The sequence below is a fragment of the Pholcus phalangioides genome, unplaced genomic scaffold (genome assembly GCF_987345545.1).
Source record: "Pholcus phalangioides strain wild (caught in Gottingen) unplaced genomic scaffold, Ppha-v1.0 ptg000003l_1, whole genome shotgun sequence".
In the NCBI taxonomy this organism is placed as follows: domain Eukaryota; kingdom Metazoa; phylum Arthropoda; class Arachnida; order Araneae; family Pholcidae; genus Pholcus; species Pholcus phalangioides.
In genome coordinates this window covers 38051193-38074322 of record NW_028301596.1, presented here as the reverse complement: position 1 = coordinate 38074322, position 23130 = coordinate 38051193, and the positions used below count along the sequence as shown (strand labels likewise).

The window sequence follows — 23130 nt, the reverse complement described above, 5'->3', positions numbered from 1 at the left end:
ATTTCAATGGATCTTGATCCGATGCAAAATACAGCAATAAGCATGAATAGATTTTTCTACCAAAATATATATTGGAATGTTTCTAATTTGAATATTTAACGGCACACACATTAAATTTCAGAAAATTTCCCCGACATGGAGGGCGCCAGTGGCTCCACCGAACGCCGTTCAGGTGGTTGGATCGTCAGTAATCGTGAATAAATTCAATCTTCCAGACGACGAGAAATTCCAAGAGTATGTATATATTGTAATTTCTCACACACACACACACACACACATTATGAATACTTTTACTTATACCCCTTTACAGTCACGGACGAAATATTTCGTCCAAACGGCAGTGGAATAAATTCGATCCAGTGTTTTCTTTCCTCTATCTTCTCCATCGCGAAGCTTTATTCACGAACCGAAATTGTTTTTCCTTTTCGTTTTTTTCCTATACTCCTGTTTGTGGTTTCCCCCCCCCCCACCCCACATATAATGCTATATTTGACAAGTTTTCATCGACTCAAAAATTTCCATTTTTAGGGAGTGTGAACAAACGGAATGACCTAGACTATTTTATTTATTTTTTGTTATTCAGAATGAATAGCAATTATAATTTTGACAATAACAGAATTTTTGCAACTGCGAATTTAATTTACGTTTTGCAATTTGTGTATTTGCCTTAATCACTAGCGATAAATGCTGAAAACTTCAAATATCTCCACTTTTCTTGCCGCACTTCTCAGAGAAGCATTTGCATCTCACTAATTAGAAGTTTTGGCATCAGGAGTTTACATAGAAAGTCAATTTTAATATTTTTTGTATGTATACGACCCTTCAAACAAATTTTGAGAGTCTGAGTAGCTGCACGTTTTTGTAAACTTTTTGTAATTCAAATTATGTTTCTAAAGTCAACGGTTACATAGATATCTCCTATGCAAACAATTTGCATAATTATTGCCGCCAGTTATATATCATAAAACTTCAAAGAAAAAACACCCCTCGGTTTTTTGGTAATATTTACAGCGCCATCTACTAACTATTTATGATACTAAATACTATAAAATTTCATCTAAGCATCCAGTATCTGCATTTTTCAGTGAGCTACTGTTGTTTTTTGCACCGAGGATTTATTTTGATTTGTCTCTTTTTTGATATGAGAAAGACAGACTCATTTCAAAACGGAATATTTCATTATCGAAAGCAAACAACACAATACAAATACAGTGAAACCTGCCTAAGACGGACCCTGCATGAAACGGAAACCTGTCTTAAACGGAATCAAAATATAGTCTGTTTAATCATTAGTGCTTTTATTCGCACATTTATGGAACGGAAATATGTATAAAGCGGAATATGATTTGAGTTTGTTGACGTTCAGATTTTTCGTACAGGTTTCACTGTATTTTTTGGGCATAGGGTGTGAACATAGTACGTCCACATTTATGATTCTGGAAACCGATTGGTTAAAAAAACCCCAAATTTCAACTTTTTTTAATCTTAAAATTCGAGTTTTTAACCAATCGGAGACGACGCGGATTTCCAGAATCGTAAATACGGACGCACTATGTCTACATCCTTAAATGAGATTTCAGTGGCATCGAAGGCATAATAGATTGCACTTCAAACAAGACCCGGACACCAAAATTGGAGAACACGATTTTTGTCTATAGGTGGTCTATATATACGGTTTACATTGCATTTATATAAGGCTTTCTTAGTGCTTATTTAGTTTATTTTGTCGCAGCAACTTGTATCAAGTTTCCGTTCAAACCAATGTCCGCCAAGGATTTGTAGTGCTAGGTGTTTCAATCAATCTCCAGACGGAAGTGGCATCGGAAGAGGTCATTATGGCAGCTGTGTTGCTGGTCGGTCTCTACGTCCTCATAATTTTCGATGTAAGTACTTTGTATCATGAAAAATTACACTAATCTAACAAAACAAAAACAACATTTTTCTTTGTCCCAGGGTAGAATATGTGATTTCTATGTTGGCTTACCCTGGACGAGCCTGAAAATGATGATTATTCACTTCAAACTTTGGTCAGGAGATCGATGCTTGTGAATTGGTCATTTATTATGGGCTGATTGGAAGAATGGAAAATTGAAAATGATAACAAAGAACTTTTTGCACTGATAAATAATTTTATAAAGGGTTAAAATTAGTTTAAATAAAATTTCAAATTTAAAAAATAATAAGATTTTCCATTTTTATTTCCATATAAACTCCATATTCTCCTTTTTTTGCTCCCAAAAATAGTTGCCAAAATATTTTCAATGTATTCTCCCTTATATAGATGCTCCAGGTCGAGAACTCTTTTCTGATGGTGCTCTTTAGGGTAAGCACCCATGCTTTGAATTTTTGGGAGATGAGCGTGTGGGGAGAATGTGATTTTTGTCATTTGGAGAAGCGGTGGAAATTTTCATTTTTGTTTAGATATTTTATGTTTTTCCACAAGAGGCCCAAGATGGTTTTTGATCCAGCGGTTACCTAAGAACCACCCGTATTGCATGCGAACAGATATATACAGTCTAATCCCGTTTTAACGAATACCGTTACAGCGAAAATCTCGTTTTAACGAACACTTTTATAACCCCCCAGATAAGTTTAGATAGGAACAATGTAAAAATATGGAATCCTTTTATAACGAAATTTCGTTATTACGAAGCGATTTCTCCGGTCCCTTAGTTATAATACCGGTCCCGTTATAATGGGATTCGATTGTATATCCCAAACACTTCTTTATCAGCCTTTGACTTTTTTTGGGAAGTTATTTGCATTCCGCATTCTTAACTGTAAATTACAGTACATATGACACATCGCATCTCTTTCACGCTCCATCTCGAAAAATTCAAAGAAAACATGGGTGCTTACCCAAAAGAGCACCTTCACCAAAGAGTTCTCGACTTGGAGCATCTATATAAGGCATAACACATGGAAATATCCTGGCAATTATTTTTGGACAGCAAAAAAAGGGCAGTATGAAGTATATAAGAGAGCAAAGAGATGGAAAAAGTTCCATTAATTCTTAAATTTAAAAATTTATTTTAAATCAATTTTTTTTTTCAAAAGTCTAGATTTAATAAAAGATATACAGGGTGTCCTGTAAGTGCTGATGCAGCATTTATCCCATCAACCGTCCGTCGTAGAGGCATGATTTCAATTTGAAAAATGCTCAAAACATGTTCAAAAATTACCTTAATTAATTTACTTTTAATTTACTGCACCACTTTTAAGAGTGAGAATACAGTATTTCACAAAATAAAAAGGTCTAAATTTTTATACGGTCCCTCCTGTCTTCTTTATTTTTCAAATTTTATCCCAATTTATTCCAGTTCAAGATATGTTATAAATTACAATATATTATTAGAGTTGACAAGAGGCCAGGGTCTTACTTCAAATTAGTAAATATTTTGGCCCTGTCTCTCCTGAGGCCAACAATAAAAAAAAATCATCCATGCGACCTATTCGAATATCTCAGCGAATATTGCACTTCGAAACATGGATTTGTTTTTTGTTGGACTCATGAGACAGGGTAACAACTTGCCTATGCTTACATCCCTGGAGGGACAGAGTCTGGGCCGTGACTGGTTTGTCAGGGTAACAACTTACTTATTTGAAGTTAGAGGACAGAGTGACCGTATGAAAATTTAGATTTTTTTTATTTTGTGAAACACTCTCAAAACTGCTACAGGGTAATTTTTGAAAGCCTTTTGAGCATTTTTTAAATTGGAATCATACCTCTACGACGGACGGATGATGAGATAAAGTCCGCATCAAGCACTTACAGGACACCCTGTACATTCTAAAAGTTATTTACAGTTTTTTAAAATATTATCAGTGCGAACAGTTCTTTTTTTCCCCCATTTTCAATATTCCAGCCACCCAATCAGCCAATGGTAAATGACCGATTCTCAAATATCGATTCCCCCTATAGAGTTATAATAATAATGTAATAAGCGTAATAAATACGATAATAAGAGAAATATATATCTAAGTCTATGATGGGGGATCCCCATCCCGCAAAAACAACGTTTAAAGCAAAAAATTGCTGTATTCAGGCTTTTTTAGTTGTAAACCATTGGGGAATATGGTCTGAAAAAAGAACAAAAATCGTATTACATAGTGTTATAAATATGTAATGAAAGTAGCAAAAAATATTACCGCTCTTACTCTCATAGCTTTACTCTTATTTCAGCTCGTCCACAGGACCTTGGCAGCGATGATAGCTGCGACGACGGCGATCGCTTTCCTCGCCTTGATAGGAGAGGTGAGCCAGTCTTATTTGGGATGGCACGGAATTATTCTGAAGAGTACTTAATTATTCACATTTGCAATCAATTAAAATCAACGTTATTCTTTCAGAGACCAAGTCTCAGTGATGTTTTGAGTTGGTTGGATGTCGAGACTCTCAGTCTGCTTTTCGGAATGATGGTGCTGGTATCGATACTGTGTGAAACGGGTTTTTTCGACTACGTTGCAGTACTGGTAAGTGGCTCCAGCGGCTTTTAATAATGTATGTGTTACTGCCAAAGCCCGAAGTTTGTCACTTCGCGAACTGGCCGGCCCCGTTGATCCGTTCAATGTCCGAAATTCGGACTTTTGCCGGCACCTATATGTCGATCCCTATACATTCCTATGTATGAATCATTAAGGTACCGATATTCAGATTCCTTTGATCGTTAGAGTTGCCATAGCTAACCATAATAATTATGATTAGCTATCGCTAATTATAAATGGCCATAATTATCAGAAAGAAATACGCCAACGCGTCGATGACCCCGAATCATAAAGATCCATATAGGGATATATGGGGATCGATATATTGGGGCCGGCTAAAGCCTGGTGAAAGCCAGAATTTCGGACATTGACCGGCCGGGTCAACTGGGCTGGCCAGTTCACGAAATGGCCAACGTCGGGTGTTTGCAATAACACATGTACAAAATTTCCCCTCTAAGAGATTTCTTTCAACTTAACTCCTTCCACTTCAGGCATTCAGAATAGCTCGTGGAAGGCTATGGTCTCTTATGTGCTGCCTGTGTTTGGTCACTGCGATATTGTCGGCTTTCCTCGACAACGTAACGACTATTTTACTGATGACTCCCATCACAATACGGTACGTAAAAAAATGACCGCAAATTCGATGATTCGAGAAAACTTTCGCCAATCAACACTCGATAAATGATAAACTCTTTCCATCCAGGCTCAGTGAAGTTATGAACATGGATCCTAAATACATGCTCATCGCACTGGTGATGTTCGCTAATGTGGGAGGCGCCGGTACAGCTGTCGGTGATCCGCCGAACGTCATAATCATATCCAACGAAGAAATAAACAGAGCTGTAAGTAAAGTTTGAAAAAAAAACTGATTTTCTTATAATGGGTTTCACGTTGTGCGTAACAGAGTATATCATTGGCGAAATAGAAATAAGTACTTTTTTTACTTTTCAGAACATTGATTTCGGGCTTTTCACCCTCCACATGTTTCCTGGAGCGTTGATAAGTCTCGTTGGAACCATGATCATGATCCGGATATTATATAGAGACGTGTCAAAACTTAGGTTTTCTGATCCACCAGAAATTGTAGGTAAGTGGTCCAACGAAGTTTAATGCTAAATAAATAATGAGACAACATCTAATTAATTACATAAGATAGCTTTTATACAATCCATTCAAATGCTATTAGTTAGATAATTACTGTAATTCACGGTATGCAGTTATGGTTTCTCATTTCAACAGTTCCATACTCATTCTTAACAGCCTTAATAGAGGTTACAAATACCTAAATACGGTCATACCTTGTTTGAAAAAAAAAAATGACGGCATGCAGGTTAAAAGATATTGAAATTTACAAAGAATGAAATTAATTCAAAACATTTGGCAATATGATTTAGAAGCTGGACAATAGCTGATGTCAATGAAACTGAGATTTCAGCGCTAGTTTGTATTCCATGTACATGATATATTCATAGGGTTTAAATTTTTCGAAATATTCAGTGATTAATTTGAGTTTTTCATCTGAGCTCTCTTGAAAGCTCTCTCCATAATGTACACTTTAGCGTAAACCGCATTTTGATACTACAATTTGTTGATTTTATTAAAATTTTTTGGTGTGTTGCATTATTATGTACTGCTGTTGGAGTGATTTTTTCCCCCACGTATAATGTATCTTCCCATCTAGATGTAAAAGCGAAAGAGAACACGTAGAGTGAGGGTGAAAAAAGAAATCTACTGTATACTCCCCTTATCTACTTATCTATTACACTGTTTTCCCTTTTCTACTATTTTCTCTCTCCCCCTTCTTTTTCCTTTTTCTAACGAGCGATTAGGTTAGGACAAGGTTACCAGATTTATCGCCGATTCATCACATAAATATCATCCAAATTCGTTGCCAAAGGCTTGTATGTGAAGGGGGGGGGGTTAAGGCAAACCCCCCTTGAGACTGTGAGGGGTCATTGCCGTTCCTTTATATGATGACTATTATTAGCTATAGAGGGGCTGATGGAAAAAAGAATTCTCAGGGACCGTCTAGGATTTTCTACTAGCGGAGGGGGGGGGGGGGGTGCCATCGTTATGGGAGTCTTTGATTTAGAGTCCTAGTTATAGAAGTTATTTTTCCCTGTGTGTGAGCATTTATACCTCCATGTATAATCTTTTTCCCCCTTATATTAAACATATCGGCAGAAATGAAGCACGAGATTGAAGTATGGAAGAAAGCTTTCCATTCCCTCTCAGGATACTCCAAAGATGAGGATACTGTGAGAGCTATTCTTGAAAAGAAAGTTACTGCCCTGGAAACGCTCTTGAGAAAACAGCTTTATGACGCCAAGTAAGTTCGAGCAAAAAAAACATTTTGGTCGCAATTATATAGTCATGTGATATCCATATATATACAGCAAATACAGTCGAATCCCGTTATAACGAACGCCAAGAGACCGCAAGAATCACTTCGTTAACCAGCTGAGGGGCCGCGACGCATATGTGAGTCAAAACTCTAGTGTACCAAAAGGGGCAGCAACTCACATATGCGTTCACCAAAAATGGCTTCGAAAGTGCCAGCAACGCACATCTGCGTCGGAGAAAACCAGTTCCTTCCCCCATATCTTTTGTATTGCACCGGACACTAATACTTAAATGTCATACACCCCTTTCCTTTCTCCATTTTTAATCTTTCAGACTGCCCCTCACTTGAAGATCTCTAAAATAAAAGGACACGGGAAAAGAAGAGTCCTGGGGCACATGTACCTTCCTACACATTGATAACACAAATACTCATGCATAGACGAACACAAATGAACAATTGAGTGTTGTTTGAAATCGGTTTTCTTCGAGGATTATCACGAAGACTACTTTGGGTTGGGAAGGTATTAGGAACTCAGCAGTGAAATAAAAGCATTCTTGGATATCAGATAATTCCCGTCAACAAAGGGAAACAGATTTTCTTGTAAAAGGCCTTGATAGACTGTAGCATATTTCATTCTGTCAATTTATCAATGTCGCCAATTTTTATTAAACGTTGTGTTTATCATAGAAATTTTATGCAACCTTTCAATAATTGTGTATTGCAATTGAAAATTAAATACCTATAGCAGAGCAATAAAATCATGAGCGGAAACAGAGGGGACTGGTCGCCTCTACCGAGTGGCGTATGCAGGATCAACTATCGGGAGAGGCATAAAAGACGGGGAGGGGGGGGGGGGCACAAAAATTTTCTTCCTAAGAAATTCTGAGTTACTACCCTTCAAAAAGCATTTATATTAACAGAAATTGGTAAATATAACATATAAAGAGTATTTTCTTTTGATATTTCTTTTTTTTTACAAAAATTTAGTGAAACTTTCATAGGCGCCAACCCTATTCTCTGGCCAACTTACCCTTTGCGGGCAGTTTTTCTCGGAACGGAAAATAGGCTCCATAGACATAATACAAAAATAACCCCTATTTCGCGGCCACCTCTGTATGCGATCAGCGGCTAACTTGTCGTCTTAGAGGAGTTTCACTGTATAATTTCTTTTTCCTAATTTTTAATGGGCTTGGGGGGGGGGGGGTCGGTGCACGGGTCAGCCTCCCTGCCCCTTTGCCCTACCGCCCTCCGTTTATCCAAAAATAAATCTGTATTATCATAGGCGGATGGTGGAGGAGGAAAACACGCCCCCTCCCCCTCGTTCGAAGCGCCTGCATCTGTTTATGAATGAAATACAGTGTGAATCCCCTCTCTTGCGGACACCCTGCGGAACAAAACAACTTGTCCGTAAAAGAAGAGTGACCGTAAAGAATAAGTTTTTCGTTTGTGATTGAGAAATTACTCTGTGAAAAAAATTCATCATTTGAACATCGGTGACAAAGTGTTCAGAGGTGGATCCTTTGATCTCAGATTTATTTTTCTTGTAATCCTGCACATAGTAATGAGCAGAGATACGGAAGTTCACGGGGAGGGGGTTCAACATAATTTTTAGGAATTTATTCAGCTTTATTAGCTTTGCGTTGAGATAAGCAGACCATTCTTCAAATACAGATAAATACCCCGTATTACCTGTACAAAATACATTCCTACATTCCTATTCATTCTACTAGCAAGTTTGAAAGAAACGTAACATCAGTACAAGTGAAAAGAGATAAAGATTTTCCTTTCCCCTCTAAATCCCTCTTCCTGAAATTCTTTCTTTCCTGACAAGAAACTATCTCAAAAACGGTTATTCAGTTGCCTATAATCAATTGACTGCTTCATCACCTTCATTTTAACTTGCGACAATATTGAAACAATGTAAAAAAAAAAATGAGTGACAAAGAAGAGCTTTTTTATCAAGCTCGGAAAATGAATCATCTAACATAATCCGTTTCCGAGTCGGAAGAAGAAGACATAAATGATGTAATATGAACTGCTGCAAACTTAATGCAAGAAATCCTCGAGAAATATGCGAGAATATTATTAATATTGCAAATGTGTCGCTAGTTCTCCATGCCTTGCAATGCGGAACATTTTACGGAATTTTTGTTGCCTACTGTATTTTTATGGGGACTTTTTCTCATTCTTTTATTTTTCTACTATCGGTTCAATTCACAAATTTAATAATTACTACTTCAATTGTCTTTCTTATATTCATTATAAATTTCAAGTACTTCGTTTACCCCACATCTGTATGTTAGAGAAAATACTTAATAATAATAATACATTGAAAAGCTATCAAAACTCATTTTGTGAGAATGGTATGAACTCATGTATATATGTTGCAGTAAATATGAAAAATCAGTGATTACCCATAATCGCCAGTTATTATGCGTAATCACCAATCGCGTAGGTATAAAATAAATTAATTTTCCTACATTTATCACTTTTATCAGTGATTAAGCATAATTCCCGAATGTATTTGATAAATAACATAAATATGGAAGAAATCATGCAGAAATATCCCCAAATTCAACCACTTATCAGTTTTTCCCGTACTTGATGGGAGGAATTAAATTAAATGAAAATAATGTTATAATGATAAAAACATATAAATTATAATCTATCTTGTAATAATATCTTATAATAATCTATCTTATAAAGGGCAACAACTTTCTTGTTGAATTTTTGGGCATAGTATGTCCGTATAGAAAGTTAAATTTTATATTTTAATAACTATAGTACCCCTTGCAACATGAATGCGTGTCTGTGCATTCACGACTTCAGTAAATTTACAAATTTAAATAAAGCCTCGTTGAAAAAAACGGAACAATTTGCATAAAAAAAATAATCAGAACAAAAATTACAGGAATGTCCCGTAATAGGAGACACATGTGGTCCGAAAATTTGTATGAGACATTTCAGTGGTCCTTGGGTTCATAAAGAAACACCGAACTAAAAATGTCGAGTCTTAAAAACGGAAATGACATGGCATTAAATTAAATTGGAGTTTTTTGACTTTTTTTAGCCGTAACACAAATTCAACAGAATGATCAACTTTAAAAGCCTTATATTTGTATCTGAAAGCGCCTATTAAATAACAATACAAACGCCTATAAAAAAAGTTTGTACACACCTATACAAAACAAAATGTTCGATTTTCATTATTTGTGAAATTAGTGGAACAGCAAATATAAGGTATATTTATAATTCAGATGGATTTGTACAACCCATTTGTGAAGCCGATGCGATAAGAACCCCTAAAATAGATTGATGATCTAAAAAAAAAAATCAAGTATAAATTATATGTTCAAGATCTATACACACTTTTCCTCCTTTATTTTTTTAACACCTAAACTGTAAATTATCTCATATGCAGAACACTTAAAATACAAAAATTTTTCAGCATATTTTCCTCATCTATATTTCTGAATAGTTAAACCGGAACAAGTAAGTAACTCTCTACTCTGTCAGTACGATTGAGCAGGTTCGACAAAAATCCAGAGGTACACTATTGTTCAGCCTAAAGAATAGAGGCATTAAGTGGGCGTTACACAAATGCCACTTCAGTCAAATCTCTAGCACCCCTTGCTCGATGTCCTGCAGAGCAGAAGGGGGGAAAGCATTTTCTAGCTGGCCACTTTTGAAAACATTTTGTTGAAGGTGAAGTGTTTTTTTTCAAACCATTTTGTGAATCTTCTGTGATCCTCGGAGGGTTAAAACGAAATTCCGTTATAAAGGAATTCCAGGTTACCTAGCTAGTTCCTATGTAAACTTATTTGGAGGATTGGAAAAGTGTTCGTTAAAACAAGATTTTGACTATAACGGTATTCGTTAAAACGGGATTCGACTGTAAATATACTTGCTAATATTAAGCTTCAAAATTCCATAGCATTGAAAGAGGCTGTGATTCGTGTTCCTGGGGAATCCGTCACAAGTCTGCTTCCATGTGCTTCAGGGCAGAGCAGTTTCCACGGATGAGCCCTAGTGCCTATCCAGGCACGGCCTCATATCCGCAGGGGGCATCCATGGTACTACTTTACCGCACACCAACTCCGATCATATCGCCATACAGCAATTTTCTACCGATCGAGTTGGGTCGGAAATGAAGGCGCCATCTGTAGGGAGGAATCACCCCAGGTTCAGCAAGCGAAGAACTTGTTATCTACGTTCTTCCCCCCGGATTTGACCAGAGGACCTGACGGTAACCTTTTCATGGTGGTAGATGTGCATCTTACCACTCGGGCCGACAATGAGATACTGGTACAATACAGGGTGATTCAGAAAAGATGGGAAAAACTTTGAGAGGTGATAGTACACACCAATACAAACAATTGTCATCAAACAATCGTCTAACATGAAACGCAAACGCGCTAGCGTTTTTCGAAACGGCCTCTCCGCAAATGTTAAAACGGCATTTCCCGTAGAAATTTATCGGGAGAAAAAGAACACACACCATGCAAATGTAAGCTGAGGATATACGCTAAGTATTTTCATACTGAAATGCATGTCTGCTTTTTCAGTATTACTGAAGTGCGCCATTGTCCCGTACGTTACAACTGTTTGAACGGTTGCAGGCTGGAATAACTTTCCAGGGATGGCGTCCTCGCCTTTTATTCACTGGGGCGCAGATTTGCATACGGTTTCTTTTTTCTTCCCCAGGTTATATTTGCATGCATGAGCATGAGTATTCTTTTTTCTCCCGATAAATTTCAACAGGAATGCCGTTTTAACGTTCGCGAGCGGCTGTATCGAAACGCGCTATTTCGTTTGTGTGTTTCATGTTCAGACCCATGCATGCTTTGATGACAATTGTTTGTATTGGTGTGTGTGTGTGTGTGTGTGTGTGTGTGTGTGTGTGTGCTATCACCTCTTAAAGTTTTTTCCCATCTTTTCAGAATCACCCTGCATATAATAGAGAGTGTATTGTACTAAAAATTTCGTAGCTATACGAATAGTTAGACCCGTAGGCCTGGCTGAAACATCAGATGTGGCCCCGCGGTTGAAGACGTCTGCTCTTCAACCGCTGACCTCTTTCTCCAATATAGCAAGCTCAAACCGAGACAGAGACGGAGCTATGGTTGGGTTATTACAGCTTAAAGTTTGATTTTCTTACAAAATATTCTATTTAACCAATACGTAGAAATGCCATTTTTCCAGGGTATCCAGTCAGCATTTCCGAGAAAACTTGAAAGAGCTCAGCGATACGGTGAGTATAGGATCATTTTCAGCATTATTATTGGATCGGCTAAGTTTCCCTTGATGCAATAAAATGCCTTAAAGTAATTTAATGTAGTGTGTGTAATGTGTGTGTGTTATGGTTTTTCTTTTTTTTCCCAGTATAAAATCAAAGACGGGCCACTTCTGATCAAGTCTCTGGTAGTTATTGGCGTCGTTATAATATTGTTCTTCCTTCAATCTATTCCTGAAATTGAACTGAGCCTGGGTAAGGAAAGTTTCGATTTTATAAAAAAACAATTAGAATAAGTAGTCAATAAGGGGCCATTCAAGTATTACGTAAGCAGATTTTCAGCCATTTTTCACCCCCCCCCCTTGTCAGCAAAAGTCAGCAAAACACTGACACCCCCTCCTCCCTGTCAGCAAAATTTCGTCAGCAGCTTAGAATATTTCATATCTTCAAAAAGGGGGTGGTTGATGACGTAAGCAACCTTCAAACCCCCCCTCTCCCTTGCCATCAAAAGTCAGCAAATCCAAAACCCCCTCCGATGCTGACGTAATACTTGAATGACTCCTAACTTATTTCGTGTTCACACAACCAATTCCGCTCAAAACGGTATCTACTGTGTATATGTTACTGCTAAGGCCCGAGACTGGTCAATCCGCGACGGGGTCGGTCACTTCGCGAATTAGCCAATTTCGTTGAATATTGACCCGGCTAATGTCCGAAATTCTGACATTGGTCGGCCAGTTTGCAAAGTTGCCGATGATCCCTGGCCAAAGTCCGAAACAAAAGATATGATTTGTAATACATCGTGAAGTTGACGTATTTCTTCGTGATACAGTCGAATCCCGTTTTAACGAATACCGTTATAGCGAAAATCTCGTTTTAACGAACACTTTTTCAATCCCCCATATAAGTTTACATGGGAACAATGCTGCGTAACTTGGAATTCCTTTATAACGAAATTTAGTTTTAACGAAGTGATTCCTCCGGTCCCTTGGCGTTCGTTATAACGGGATTCGACTGTAATTACGTCCACGTTAGTTAGGGCAGGCTATCAAATCGCAGTCACGATGCGGTAATCAATTTTTTCTCCCCGAAATTTGTTTATGTAATTATTTTTACAGTTAGTTTTTTGTCACAAATTTCACTATTTTTTCCTCTCGTCACATAGAGCTAATCCAATACAGCTGCTATATATAGACATGTATCCCACTTTGGCGATTAAAAACAAAAATGCATTTTGCTCCCACCCGGCTGTCTCCCATCAGCACATAGAGTTTGGCCGAGGGTGTCCAAAATGGCCAGTCAAAGTCCGAATCACTTGTGCAATTCGGACTTTGGCCAAAATGCGAAATGGCCGACCCCGTCGCGAATTGACAGCACTTCGGGTTTTGGCAGTAAGATACATAATGTAGGTTTCGTATATGTAAGTTTTCAGGTGCTGCCATCCTTCATCTACAGACGAAACTAGCGATGAATGAATATTCTTATGAGCGCAATTCAAATCCAAATGATGTAAGGTCTTTCTCTCTGCCATTCGTTCTGGCAAGATTTTTTTCAAGGATGGGGGGGGGGGGGCGACCGGTTTGCATTTGTGTCTACACTCATGCGTGGAATTTCAGACATGCTTCCTTTAACAGCAAGGATGCAGTCAACGTATTTTCTTGCCACTGTGGTGGTCGAGTGGTCGTAGTGACGAACTCGCATTTCGAGGACCCGATTTCGAATCCCACAGTCACCACAGTGGTGGTCGGCTGAAGTTGGTTTTCTGCGGTTCCCAACTACGAAACGCAAACGCAAGCCGATCTCACCGTTAAAAAGTCTCGTCGCAGAGAGCAACATGCCTACAACGGCACAAACATTCACTAATTACACTTAATTCAAGATTTGTAGTATAGATGGCAGCACTAAAAATTCACACGTAGCGCTATATACACAGTCAGACTTAGATACGCATACTTACACTTCCGACACAACCCAATCGGTAGTAAATTGTCATGGCGATAGAGACCGGAGTTGTGCTCGGTTTGAAAGAGAGTAAAGAAAGAGATCAACACAGTGGTTATGCGGCCGTCCACCTGGCGGAAAGCGCCAAAAAATCAACTTTTTTTTTTATTTCACAAAAACTTGTAATACACAAATTCACACATGTTCACACATGTTACTCCTGTGGTCACACACTTAGTTACTCCTGCGGTCATTTCTAGGGTCACTCACACGGTCAGGGCAGGTAAAATACCAATCGATAAATGTCTACCGATATAAAATAACTTAGAATCTCATTCATATGTTCACTATACGGTCACTCATACCATTGCTCATGCGGTTAGGGCAGGTGAAATGTCAGGAAGTATATGTTCAACTCACTTGATCACTCACAGTGTCACTCACTTGGTCAGGGCAGGCAAAGTGTCACAAGTAGATGTCAAACTCACTTTATCACTCATACGGTCACTTACATGGTCATTCTCACCGTCAATCATCTGTTCACATATATGGTCATTTATACCATCGCTTATACGGTCAGGGCAGGTGAAATGAGAAAGGAGTAAATTTCCAGTTCACTTGATCACTCATAGGGTCACTCACTTGGTCACTCACACGGTCAAGGCACAAAATACCATCGGGGGCTAAATGTTCAACTTACTTAATCATTCATACGGTCACTCACACCATCATTCACATGTTTACTCTTACGGTCATTTATACGATCAGGGCCGTTTAATTGCCACGGATAAATGTCCAGCTCACTTGGTTACCCATACGGTCACTCACTTGGTTACCCATACGGTCACTCACTTGGTTAATCACTTGTACCATCATTCATATGTTCTTTCATACAGTCACGGCAGGCGAAATATCAGGGAAAATGTCCAATTTCTACATCACTAATATGGTCACTCACCGGGTCGCTCATATTGTCAGGACAGGCGAAATGTCGGGGGCGAAGATTCCGTGAACCATGTATGCAGTACAGATATATTTTCGTTAAAAAAATCATAGTATAAGATTTATATATATTATTATTATAGGAGGCCCCGGGTGGGGTCATTAAACTTACCCTTAGTAACACTGAATGTTAATAATGCCTTGTATAGCATTCATTTCTTGGTTCCAGGTTGGACCGCAATACTTGGAGCCATAATTCTACTTATCCTGGCAGATTTCGACGAGTTGGAGAGCGTTTTCAGCAGAGTCGAATGGTCAACTTTACTCTTTTTTGCGGCTCTTTTTGTTGTGATGGAGGTGCGTATATATGTATATCACGATGCATCATGGTCTACGAATTTTTTGACTAAAAGGTCCATTCAGGCTTAATAGAAATCATTTGCCTCGTCCATAAATGATTTCGACACGTCATTGTCAATACCGACAGTCGTATTTGAGTACCATGGAACGTGTCATGTGGAAAGTTGTAAATGAACCGACCTTTTACGATACATTATTTCGCAGGCTTTATCTCAACTGAAACTGCTGCTGTATATAGGACAATGGACGCAGAGTGTTATCAGCTCCGTCGGAGAAGAACAGAGACTGGCGGTGGCCATTATTCTCATACTGTGGATATCGGCGATCGCGTCGTCGATCATCGACAACATCCCTTTCACTACAGTCATGGTAATAATGTTATAGTTGGATTCACACAAACGATATTGGTGAAAACATATGAGACGTTCGATCGCAATATACGAGTATAATACTCTTTCTTTGCAGGTCAAAATAGTTACAGAGCTGTCCGTCAGTCTGAACTTGCCGTTGACGCCATTGGTGTATGCCCTCGCTTTCGGTGCTTGCTTTGGAGGTTTGTATTTCAATTGCCAAATTTATACAGGGTGGGGGGAATCAAATATGAGCCGGAATTATTTTAAAACAAATTTTCAAAGGAATACAAAGATACAAAAGTAAGAAATTATTTTTCTAAATATAGTCGAATCCCGTTTTGACGAATACCGTTGTAGCGAAAATCTCGTTTTAACGAACTTTTTTCTAATCCCTCAAATAAGTTTACAAAAGAACAATGCCTAGAATTCCTTTATAACGAAATTTCGTTGTAACGAAGTGATTCTTCCGGTCTCTTGGCGTTCTTTATAACGGGATTCAACTGTAATCTCCAGATTTTGAAATGTATTTTTCCAACGAATTGGCAGTTTTTCCCCGGATTTCCTTTCTCGAAGAAAGTAGGGTTATACAGTAGAATCCCGTTATAGCGAACTCCAAGAGACCGTAGAAATCACTTCGTTATAAAGGAATTCCAGGTTATTTAAAAATGTCAATATGTAAACTTCTCTGAGGGATTAGTAAATTCGTTAGAACGAGATTTTCGCTATAACGGTATTCGTTAAAACGGGATTCGACGCAACTCCGAAAGCTCCTCCACTACGGCATCCTCCTCGAATCACTGTTCCCTCAATGCCTCTTTAAGCTGTCCAAACAAATGACAGTCACAGGGTGGACCTAACAACGGTACAAACATTCAATCATCACACTTCACACTCACCTTATTTCTGAAATATAGATGGCACCACTGAAAAATCAGGCACAACACTATATGTGAACTCAGACTGTTAGGCACACACATTTACACTTCCGGGACAACTCAATAGATAGTAAATTGCCCATGGCGATAGACCTGAGGTGTGCTCGGTTTAAAAGAAAGAAAGTCGCAGGGGCAACTATAGGAAGGGTGTTCCAGAAATAACGAGGGAATCATCCCTTCAGCTTTTCAATGGCTAATGTAGCAGTGTGGCCTGGTATTGTCGTGGAGAAGAATGGCACAAAGAAACCAATTAGAAGACTTTTTACTCCATGCTCCAGCCCAGCGGTTCTAAACCGGTGCTCCGCGGAGCCTGATTGGCGCGGTGGCGCAAGATGCTAGTCTGCCTGCGTGAAAGTTGCCGTCAGTTTCCAGGTCAGGCGAAGAATGTAGATAACAATGTTTTTTTCCCCTAACGTGCTTGAGATGACCACCGATAGATGGTGTGCCTTTATTTCCAACCCAACTCATTAACGGCAGTAAATTGCAATATAACGATATGGCCAGAGTTGGTTTTTGGTGAAAAACATTTATGCCAATCATGCAACTTGAGTTTTGGAGAGTGTGTGCTTTGAACTGTGCGTAGAGGCTCCTGAACATTTCAGACGATTTTACATCCTCTTTAGCCAGAACATTAATAATAATGCGTTGCGTAATGGATGTATGTATCTCTTGATCGCTTATTACGCTACTGGGTATAGATACGAGTTACCTGTACTGTAGACGAAAAGAAGAGGTAAGACATTGCAAACATCCTAATTAGCCATCAGTAACTCTTCGAGAATGCGGCCAAATGTGGCTCTTGGAGTCATCTGATGTGCCCCACGACCTCAGGCCTAATTTTGTAAAAATGAACCAAGCGGCACATTCCCAGATCACTTAAGAGAGTGACTCGGGATGCAGTTCCTCTTCACTTGAATGGCCTGTGTCACAATTGCAGATCATTCGAGCTGCCAGCGGCACATGTACATATTACTTGAGTTACCTGTGGCACGATTCCAGAACACTCAATTCGCCGACAACACATTTTCAGATCACTTAATTGTACAGCGGCACACACACCCACACCATTAAAGTGACCCGCAGCATTCGGCGTATACTTTCAAAGACGGGACACTTAATGTTTTTCCTTGGCCCGCAGCATATTTACAAATGCGTGAGTACACTTCCAGAGCACTCAAGTGACCCGCGACACGTTTACAAACCAATGAAATGACCCGTACTCTCACTTAAAGGTTGAGCACCCCCATTAGAGGGTAATCTACTTACACTCAACCCTTTTGAAATGAAGTTCCGGGTTATGTTTGATCCACCTAAGGACAGGGTGATCCAAAAGTCAGTTAACATTTAAAGTTCAATAATTTACAAAATAATGTACGTAGAGGGATGGAAATTGATACACGTGCTGGAAACGACATGGGGTTTTTTTTATTGGAACCTCAAACAATAATTACAAAAATCGCAGACAGGTAGCGCTTCATCTAATAGCAAAAAACGAGAGAATTAGCATTACAATTCATCTGTTAGTAAAAATGAATTAAAGATAGACTTAAAACAAAAAAAATCTATTCAGCGCCATCTGTTGACCATTTTCGTAATGGTCTTTTCAAGATTTGAATAGAACCCCACGTAATTTCCACCATGTGTGTCAATTTTACAAAAGGATATTTATAAGTATTGTGTGTTCGATACACGGTTCGTCCTTGTCAGAAACTTTCCTAACACAGGGTTACAACAGAAACGGCGGCATGACCCACAGAAAAAGATTGCTACAGCAGGGAGTCCCATACCGAGGGTTCAGCGCACCAACCTCTGGGTGAGTATAAAAAAAAAGCTGCCGTTCGGAATCGGCAATAATTTGTAGGTCCCGGGCTAACTAGCTGCTGTGCAGTAAATGACCGCGGTGTGACGAAAATGATCGATGAGTGACAATTTCTCTATCACTCTGACGAACATTGTTCCGTGAATTAAATTGAACTTTCAAATACAAATACAAATACAGCGCCACAACAGGCAAAATGCCCAACGAGGTGGCTGAGAAAAAGATGCCCATAAAAGTATGGATGTCATATATTTCAAAAATACAGCAACCCAATTGAAAATACAATTCACACAAATTGTAAACAATATATACACATGATAAAATATTATACAATGCCCATAAAGAATACTTATGGTTGTCTTATTCTAAGAATGGATCGCTTCTCGATTTACCCCAACATGTTTATCGTATTTCTTTTTAAACGTGTCAATTGTGCTACAATTTACTACCTCCGGGGGTAAGCTATTCCATTTATTAACAACCCTATTAGAGAAAAATTCCCTGCGACACCATAACCTTGCATTGTCCCTCACCAATCGATACTGGTGTCCCCTTGTAAAAGCGGTTGATTGGCGGTGTACTCATGGTGTGTTCATGGTCCATCCTATCCATCCCATTGAAAATTTTGAACACTTCGATCATATCTCCTCGACACCTGCGTTCATCCAGTGTAAACATATTCAAAAAATGAAGTCTCTCTTCATACCTCAAGCCCCGTGTGCCAATAAGGACACGCGTAGCTCTTCTCTGCACCCCTTCAACCAAGTCTATGTCCCTCTGTAGGTATGGTCTCCAAAACCTTACAGCATACTCCAGTCCAGGACGAACTAAGCCTCGAAAAAGCGGAAGAATGACTTTAGGAGAACGTGAAGAGACTTTTTTGAAAATGAGACCAAGCATTCTATTCGCTTTTATGACCACCGCTGAACAATGTTCAGAAAACTTAAGCCGCTCGTCAATGAGAATTCCCAAATCGGTGACCCTAGTTGCATCCGGGATAGTGACACCATTCAACTCGTAAGAGAACCGTGGGTTGTTCGAACCAAAATGAGCGACCATGCACTTATCAAAGCTAAACGTCATGCTCCATTCATTTGTCCATGCTGCAATCCTGTTTAGACTGGTCTGGAGTGACTCCCTATCGCTTTGATTCCCGATTACCCCCATTAGCTTCACATCATCTGCGAATTTGCTAGTAATCCCATCGATACCCTGATCGAGTTTATCGATAAAAAGTGAAAAAAGTATGGGGCCAAGGACACTTCCCTGAGGAACCTAAGCCACTTGTGACGTCTGTCCAACCAGAGAATTCCCCGTTCACCATAACCCGTTGCGACCTATCTGTTAACCACGATTCTATCCAATTCAGCAAGTTGCCTCCAATTCCAATCTCGTGTAAACGCTTCAACATTTTACCATGTTGGACCCGATCGAATGCCTTCTGGAAATCAAGGTAAACAACATCTACATTTAGCCACTAGAGGTACTGCTATTTTGGATTTAGTTCTTATTAGTTCTGAGGATCTAGTTGAACATGTTTCGGTGGGGGAAGAGTTTTTTTCTAGTGATCATCGTACAGTCAGATTTCACTGTAACTTTTCCTTGGGTAACGTTGATAACAAAAGACTGGTTCCTTTCAAATGTTAACTGACTTTTGGATCCCTCCCCCATGTATAAGAATGACCTTAAAATTTATAGTGATTATTTATCCCTTTATCAACGTGGATAAGTGATATTATTTTTCTTGATTAATGGGTAGGTAATGGAACTCTCGTTGGAGCTTCTGCTAACGTGGTTTGCGCAGGTGTTGCTGAACAACATGGCTACCGCTTCACTTTCTACGACTTCTTCAAGTGAGATATACCTTTCGTTCCGCTATAAGACTCACCAAGAAAATTTTAGTTTCACGATGAATCTCTCGGTTTTTTTTTGTTTCTGTCAATGTTTATACGAAGTTTTTATTTTTTTTAGGGTTGGCTTTCCTGTGATGATCCTCACTACAAGTTTGGCGATGGTATATCTGATTGTATGCCACGTTGTTCTTACTTGGCACTGAATTTGCAGAAATTTGGACTGTTTTTCGGGAGAGAGAGAGAGAAACTGTTGGAAACACAAATGTAGAATCATCATATGTAAATAAACTCATTCATTTCAATTGCAATTTCGGTATTAAATTCGAGTTAATTTAGCAAAGCTGAAAATTGCTCTGTGTATGTGTGTGTGTGTGAGAGAGAGAGAGAGAGAGAGAGTGACTATAGGACCAGCAAATTGCGGGGCTTCCAATTTTCGTCAGTTGAATATTAAAAGACAATACCAAGACATTAATTTTCATGCTTGAGAAGATACAAATAAAAAGTTGAAAGGGACCATTCAAGTATTACGTAAGCAGATTTTCATCCATTTTTGACCCCCCCCCCCTTGTCAGCAAAAGTCAGCAGATCCGAACTCCGCCCCTCCCCCGATGCTGACGTAATATTTGAATGACCCCAAATCAATGTTATTGCAGGGATATCTAACTCAAATGTAGGTCCGGCTAATTACTTCATATTTAATCTCCTGAGCTTCGTATCTCTAAGCGAACTCAATATTTCAAAAGTCGAGAATTCAATATAATTTTTAAAATTATTGATGTGGGGGGAAAACCTCACTAAATTTCCGCATTGCTACAGTAAAATTTTAACACTGATTTCTATGGGGGATCATCCTTTGCCTGACCCTCACAGTGATGCCGATGATGATTTTGCCTCATTACTGGGAGGATTGAAAATGTGGCAAACCATTATAAAGACAAACTATTATACATACACACTTGCAGCATTAAAGAATTGACAAACCATTGTGAAGGCATGCATATACACGTCTGGAACGCATTGCTAGGGAACCACGGTAACCAAAGTAAACGTTCGGAAAGTGATTGTTGAGGCTCAAAAACCATTATTGCCCGACGGTTTTTTTGCACATTTGGGGCTTTTGCCCTGCTCTGACGAAATTTTAAAGTAGCCTATCGTTCAAGTCGAGTCCCATTTGGTATATATGCAAAATTTGGCGACGATCGATCTAAAATTGTAGATTTGTTCAAAGATTGCACGCACACACACACATACAGAAAATCAATTTTGTATGCAGTCGAATCCCGTTTTAACGAATACCGTTATAGCGAAAATCTCGTTTTAACGAACGGTTTTCTAATCCCTCTAATAAGTATACATAGGAACAATGCAAACAATCTGAAATTCCTCTATAACGAAATTTCGTTATAACGAATTGTTTTCTCCGGTTTCTTGGAGTTCGTTATAACGGGATTCGACTGTATATAGATTAACCCTTTGCAGCTCACAGGTTTTCTTTCGCTACTTCGTTGGTACAGTTCGTACTTTGTAGCGCTCTCTACAGCAATCGGGAACGCCACTGGATGCTAGCTCTTTTATTTTTTGAATAGTCCATGAGAGCCGAATTCACACAGGGGCCTTCCGGTCAAGGGCTATTACATAAAGTACCATATTTCCCTGATGTCACGATTCCACCTCGATATAGTACCAAAAAGGGTTAAAGCAAAGATGCCAACCTTTAGGGCAGTGCGGGCCAGTTCATTAATTTTAAAACGTGTTGTGGGTCACTAAATTGATTTAGAACAGCACGGCTGTTACGTAAGTGATCTGTAGATGTTCTGAGGACCGCTTGATTGATCTGGAGCTGTTCCGCGGTTCATTTAAATGATCTGTAAATGTGCCACGGGACTATTACTTACTCTGAAACTGTGCCACGGTGATCTTTTAATATTCTGCAACTCACATAATTGATCTGTCACTGTGCCAGGGGTAACCTAAGTGATATGTAACTGCGTCATGGGTCAGTTAAGTGATCTGGAAATAAATTTTCAGTAGAGTAATCCACTTGAGTGATCTGAAACTGTACTGTGGATCACTTAAATCATCTGTAAATGTGCCTCAGATCGTGTAAGTGCTCTAGAACTATGCCACGGACCACCCAAGTGATCAGGAACCGTGACGCGGGTCACTGGAGTGATCTGGAGTTACTCCGCGGATCACGTAAATGCACCGTGGGTCGTTTGAGTGCCCTGGGATAGTGCTGCGGTAATTTGTGAACACGCTGCAAGTCACGTGATTGATCTGGAATTGTGTTGCGACCCACTCAAGTGATCCCAGACAGTGCCTCCAGACCAACCATGGCCCGCGCTCTGTCCCTCTAGGAGATAGATGTGATCTGACCATCCAGATCACATTTCTAATAACATGTACAACCGATGTACCATGCTAATTTGCTAATATATAATCAAACTTCATATTACGAATATCACAAGACATAAATGTTACAGATGCGTATTATCCAAAACATGCAAAAAAAACATGATGCAGCACAAATTCAAAATAACATGGGCTTATAAAATAAACTATGTGACATAATGTATATCAGGACTTTTAGAATAATTGAATATCTTTGACGTTGTCATGGTAAAGGAAATCAAAGGTCAGTCGGACATCAATGTCCATGCCAGTGCCGCGGGTCACTCGAGTAATTTGGAATTACGCCGCTTATTTCATTTCTTACAAAATTAGGTATAAAGTTAAGTACCACGAAGGATGACTCCGTATATCGAATTTCACCCGTGGGCCATGGGACAAGCATGTGTGGGTTGAAAAGTATCTTTTTTTTGTGTGTGCATTTAAAATGCGACATAAAAACTCAAAGAAACTCAC

The 23130-nt window shown here is 39.1% G+C and overlaps 1 protein-coding gene across 2 annotated transcripts in view; it reads left to right on the top strand.

Moving 5' to 3' along the window:
• Positions 1-20573, top strand: part of LOC149088502 (P protein-like) — a 36583-nt gene extending 16010 nt beyond the window's left edge. For both annotated transcript variants that reach the window (XM_089247886.1, XM_089247892.1), the window contains 15 exons: positions 122-234; positions 1733-1883; positions 4184-4255; positions 4351-4473; positions 4977-5101; positions 5189-5327; positions 5437-5572; positions 6670-6814; positions 12032-12080; positions 12212-12317; positions 15175-15302; positions 15510-15674; positions 15771-15858; positions 20172-20265; positions 20384-20573. In XM_089247886.1, the coding sequence (XP_089104012.1) occupies positions 122-234; positions 1733-1883; positions 4184-4255; positions 4351-4473; positions 4977-5101; positions 5189-5327; positions 5437-5572; positions 6670-6814; positions 12032-12080; positions 12212-12317; positions 15175-15302; positions 15510-15674; positions 15771-15858; positions 20172-20265; positions 20384-20468 (1719 nt within the window). In that variant the 3' untranslated portion in view covers positions 20469-20573. The remainder of the gene's footprint in view (positions 1-121; positions 235-1732; positions 1884-4183; positions 4256-4350; positions 4474-4976; positions 5102-5188; positions 5328-5436; positions 5573-6669; positions 6815-12031; positions 12081-12211; positions 12318-15174; positions 15303-15509; positions 15675-15770; positions 15859-20171; positions 20266-20383) is intronic.
• The last annotated feature ends 2557 nt before the right edge of the window (positions 20574-23130 follow it).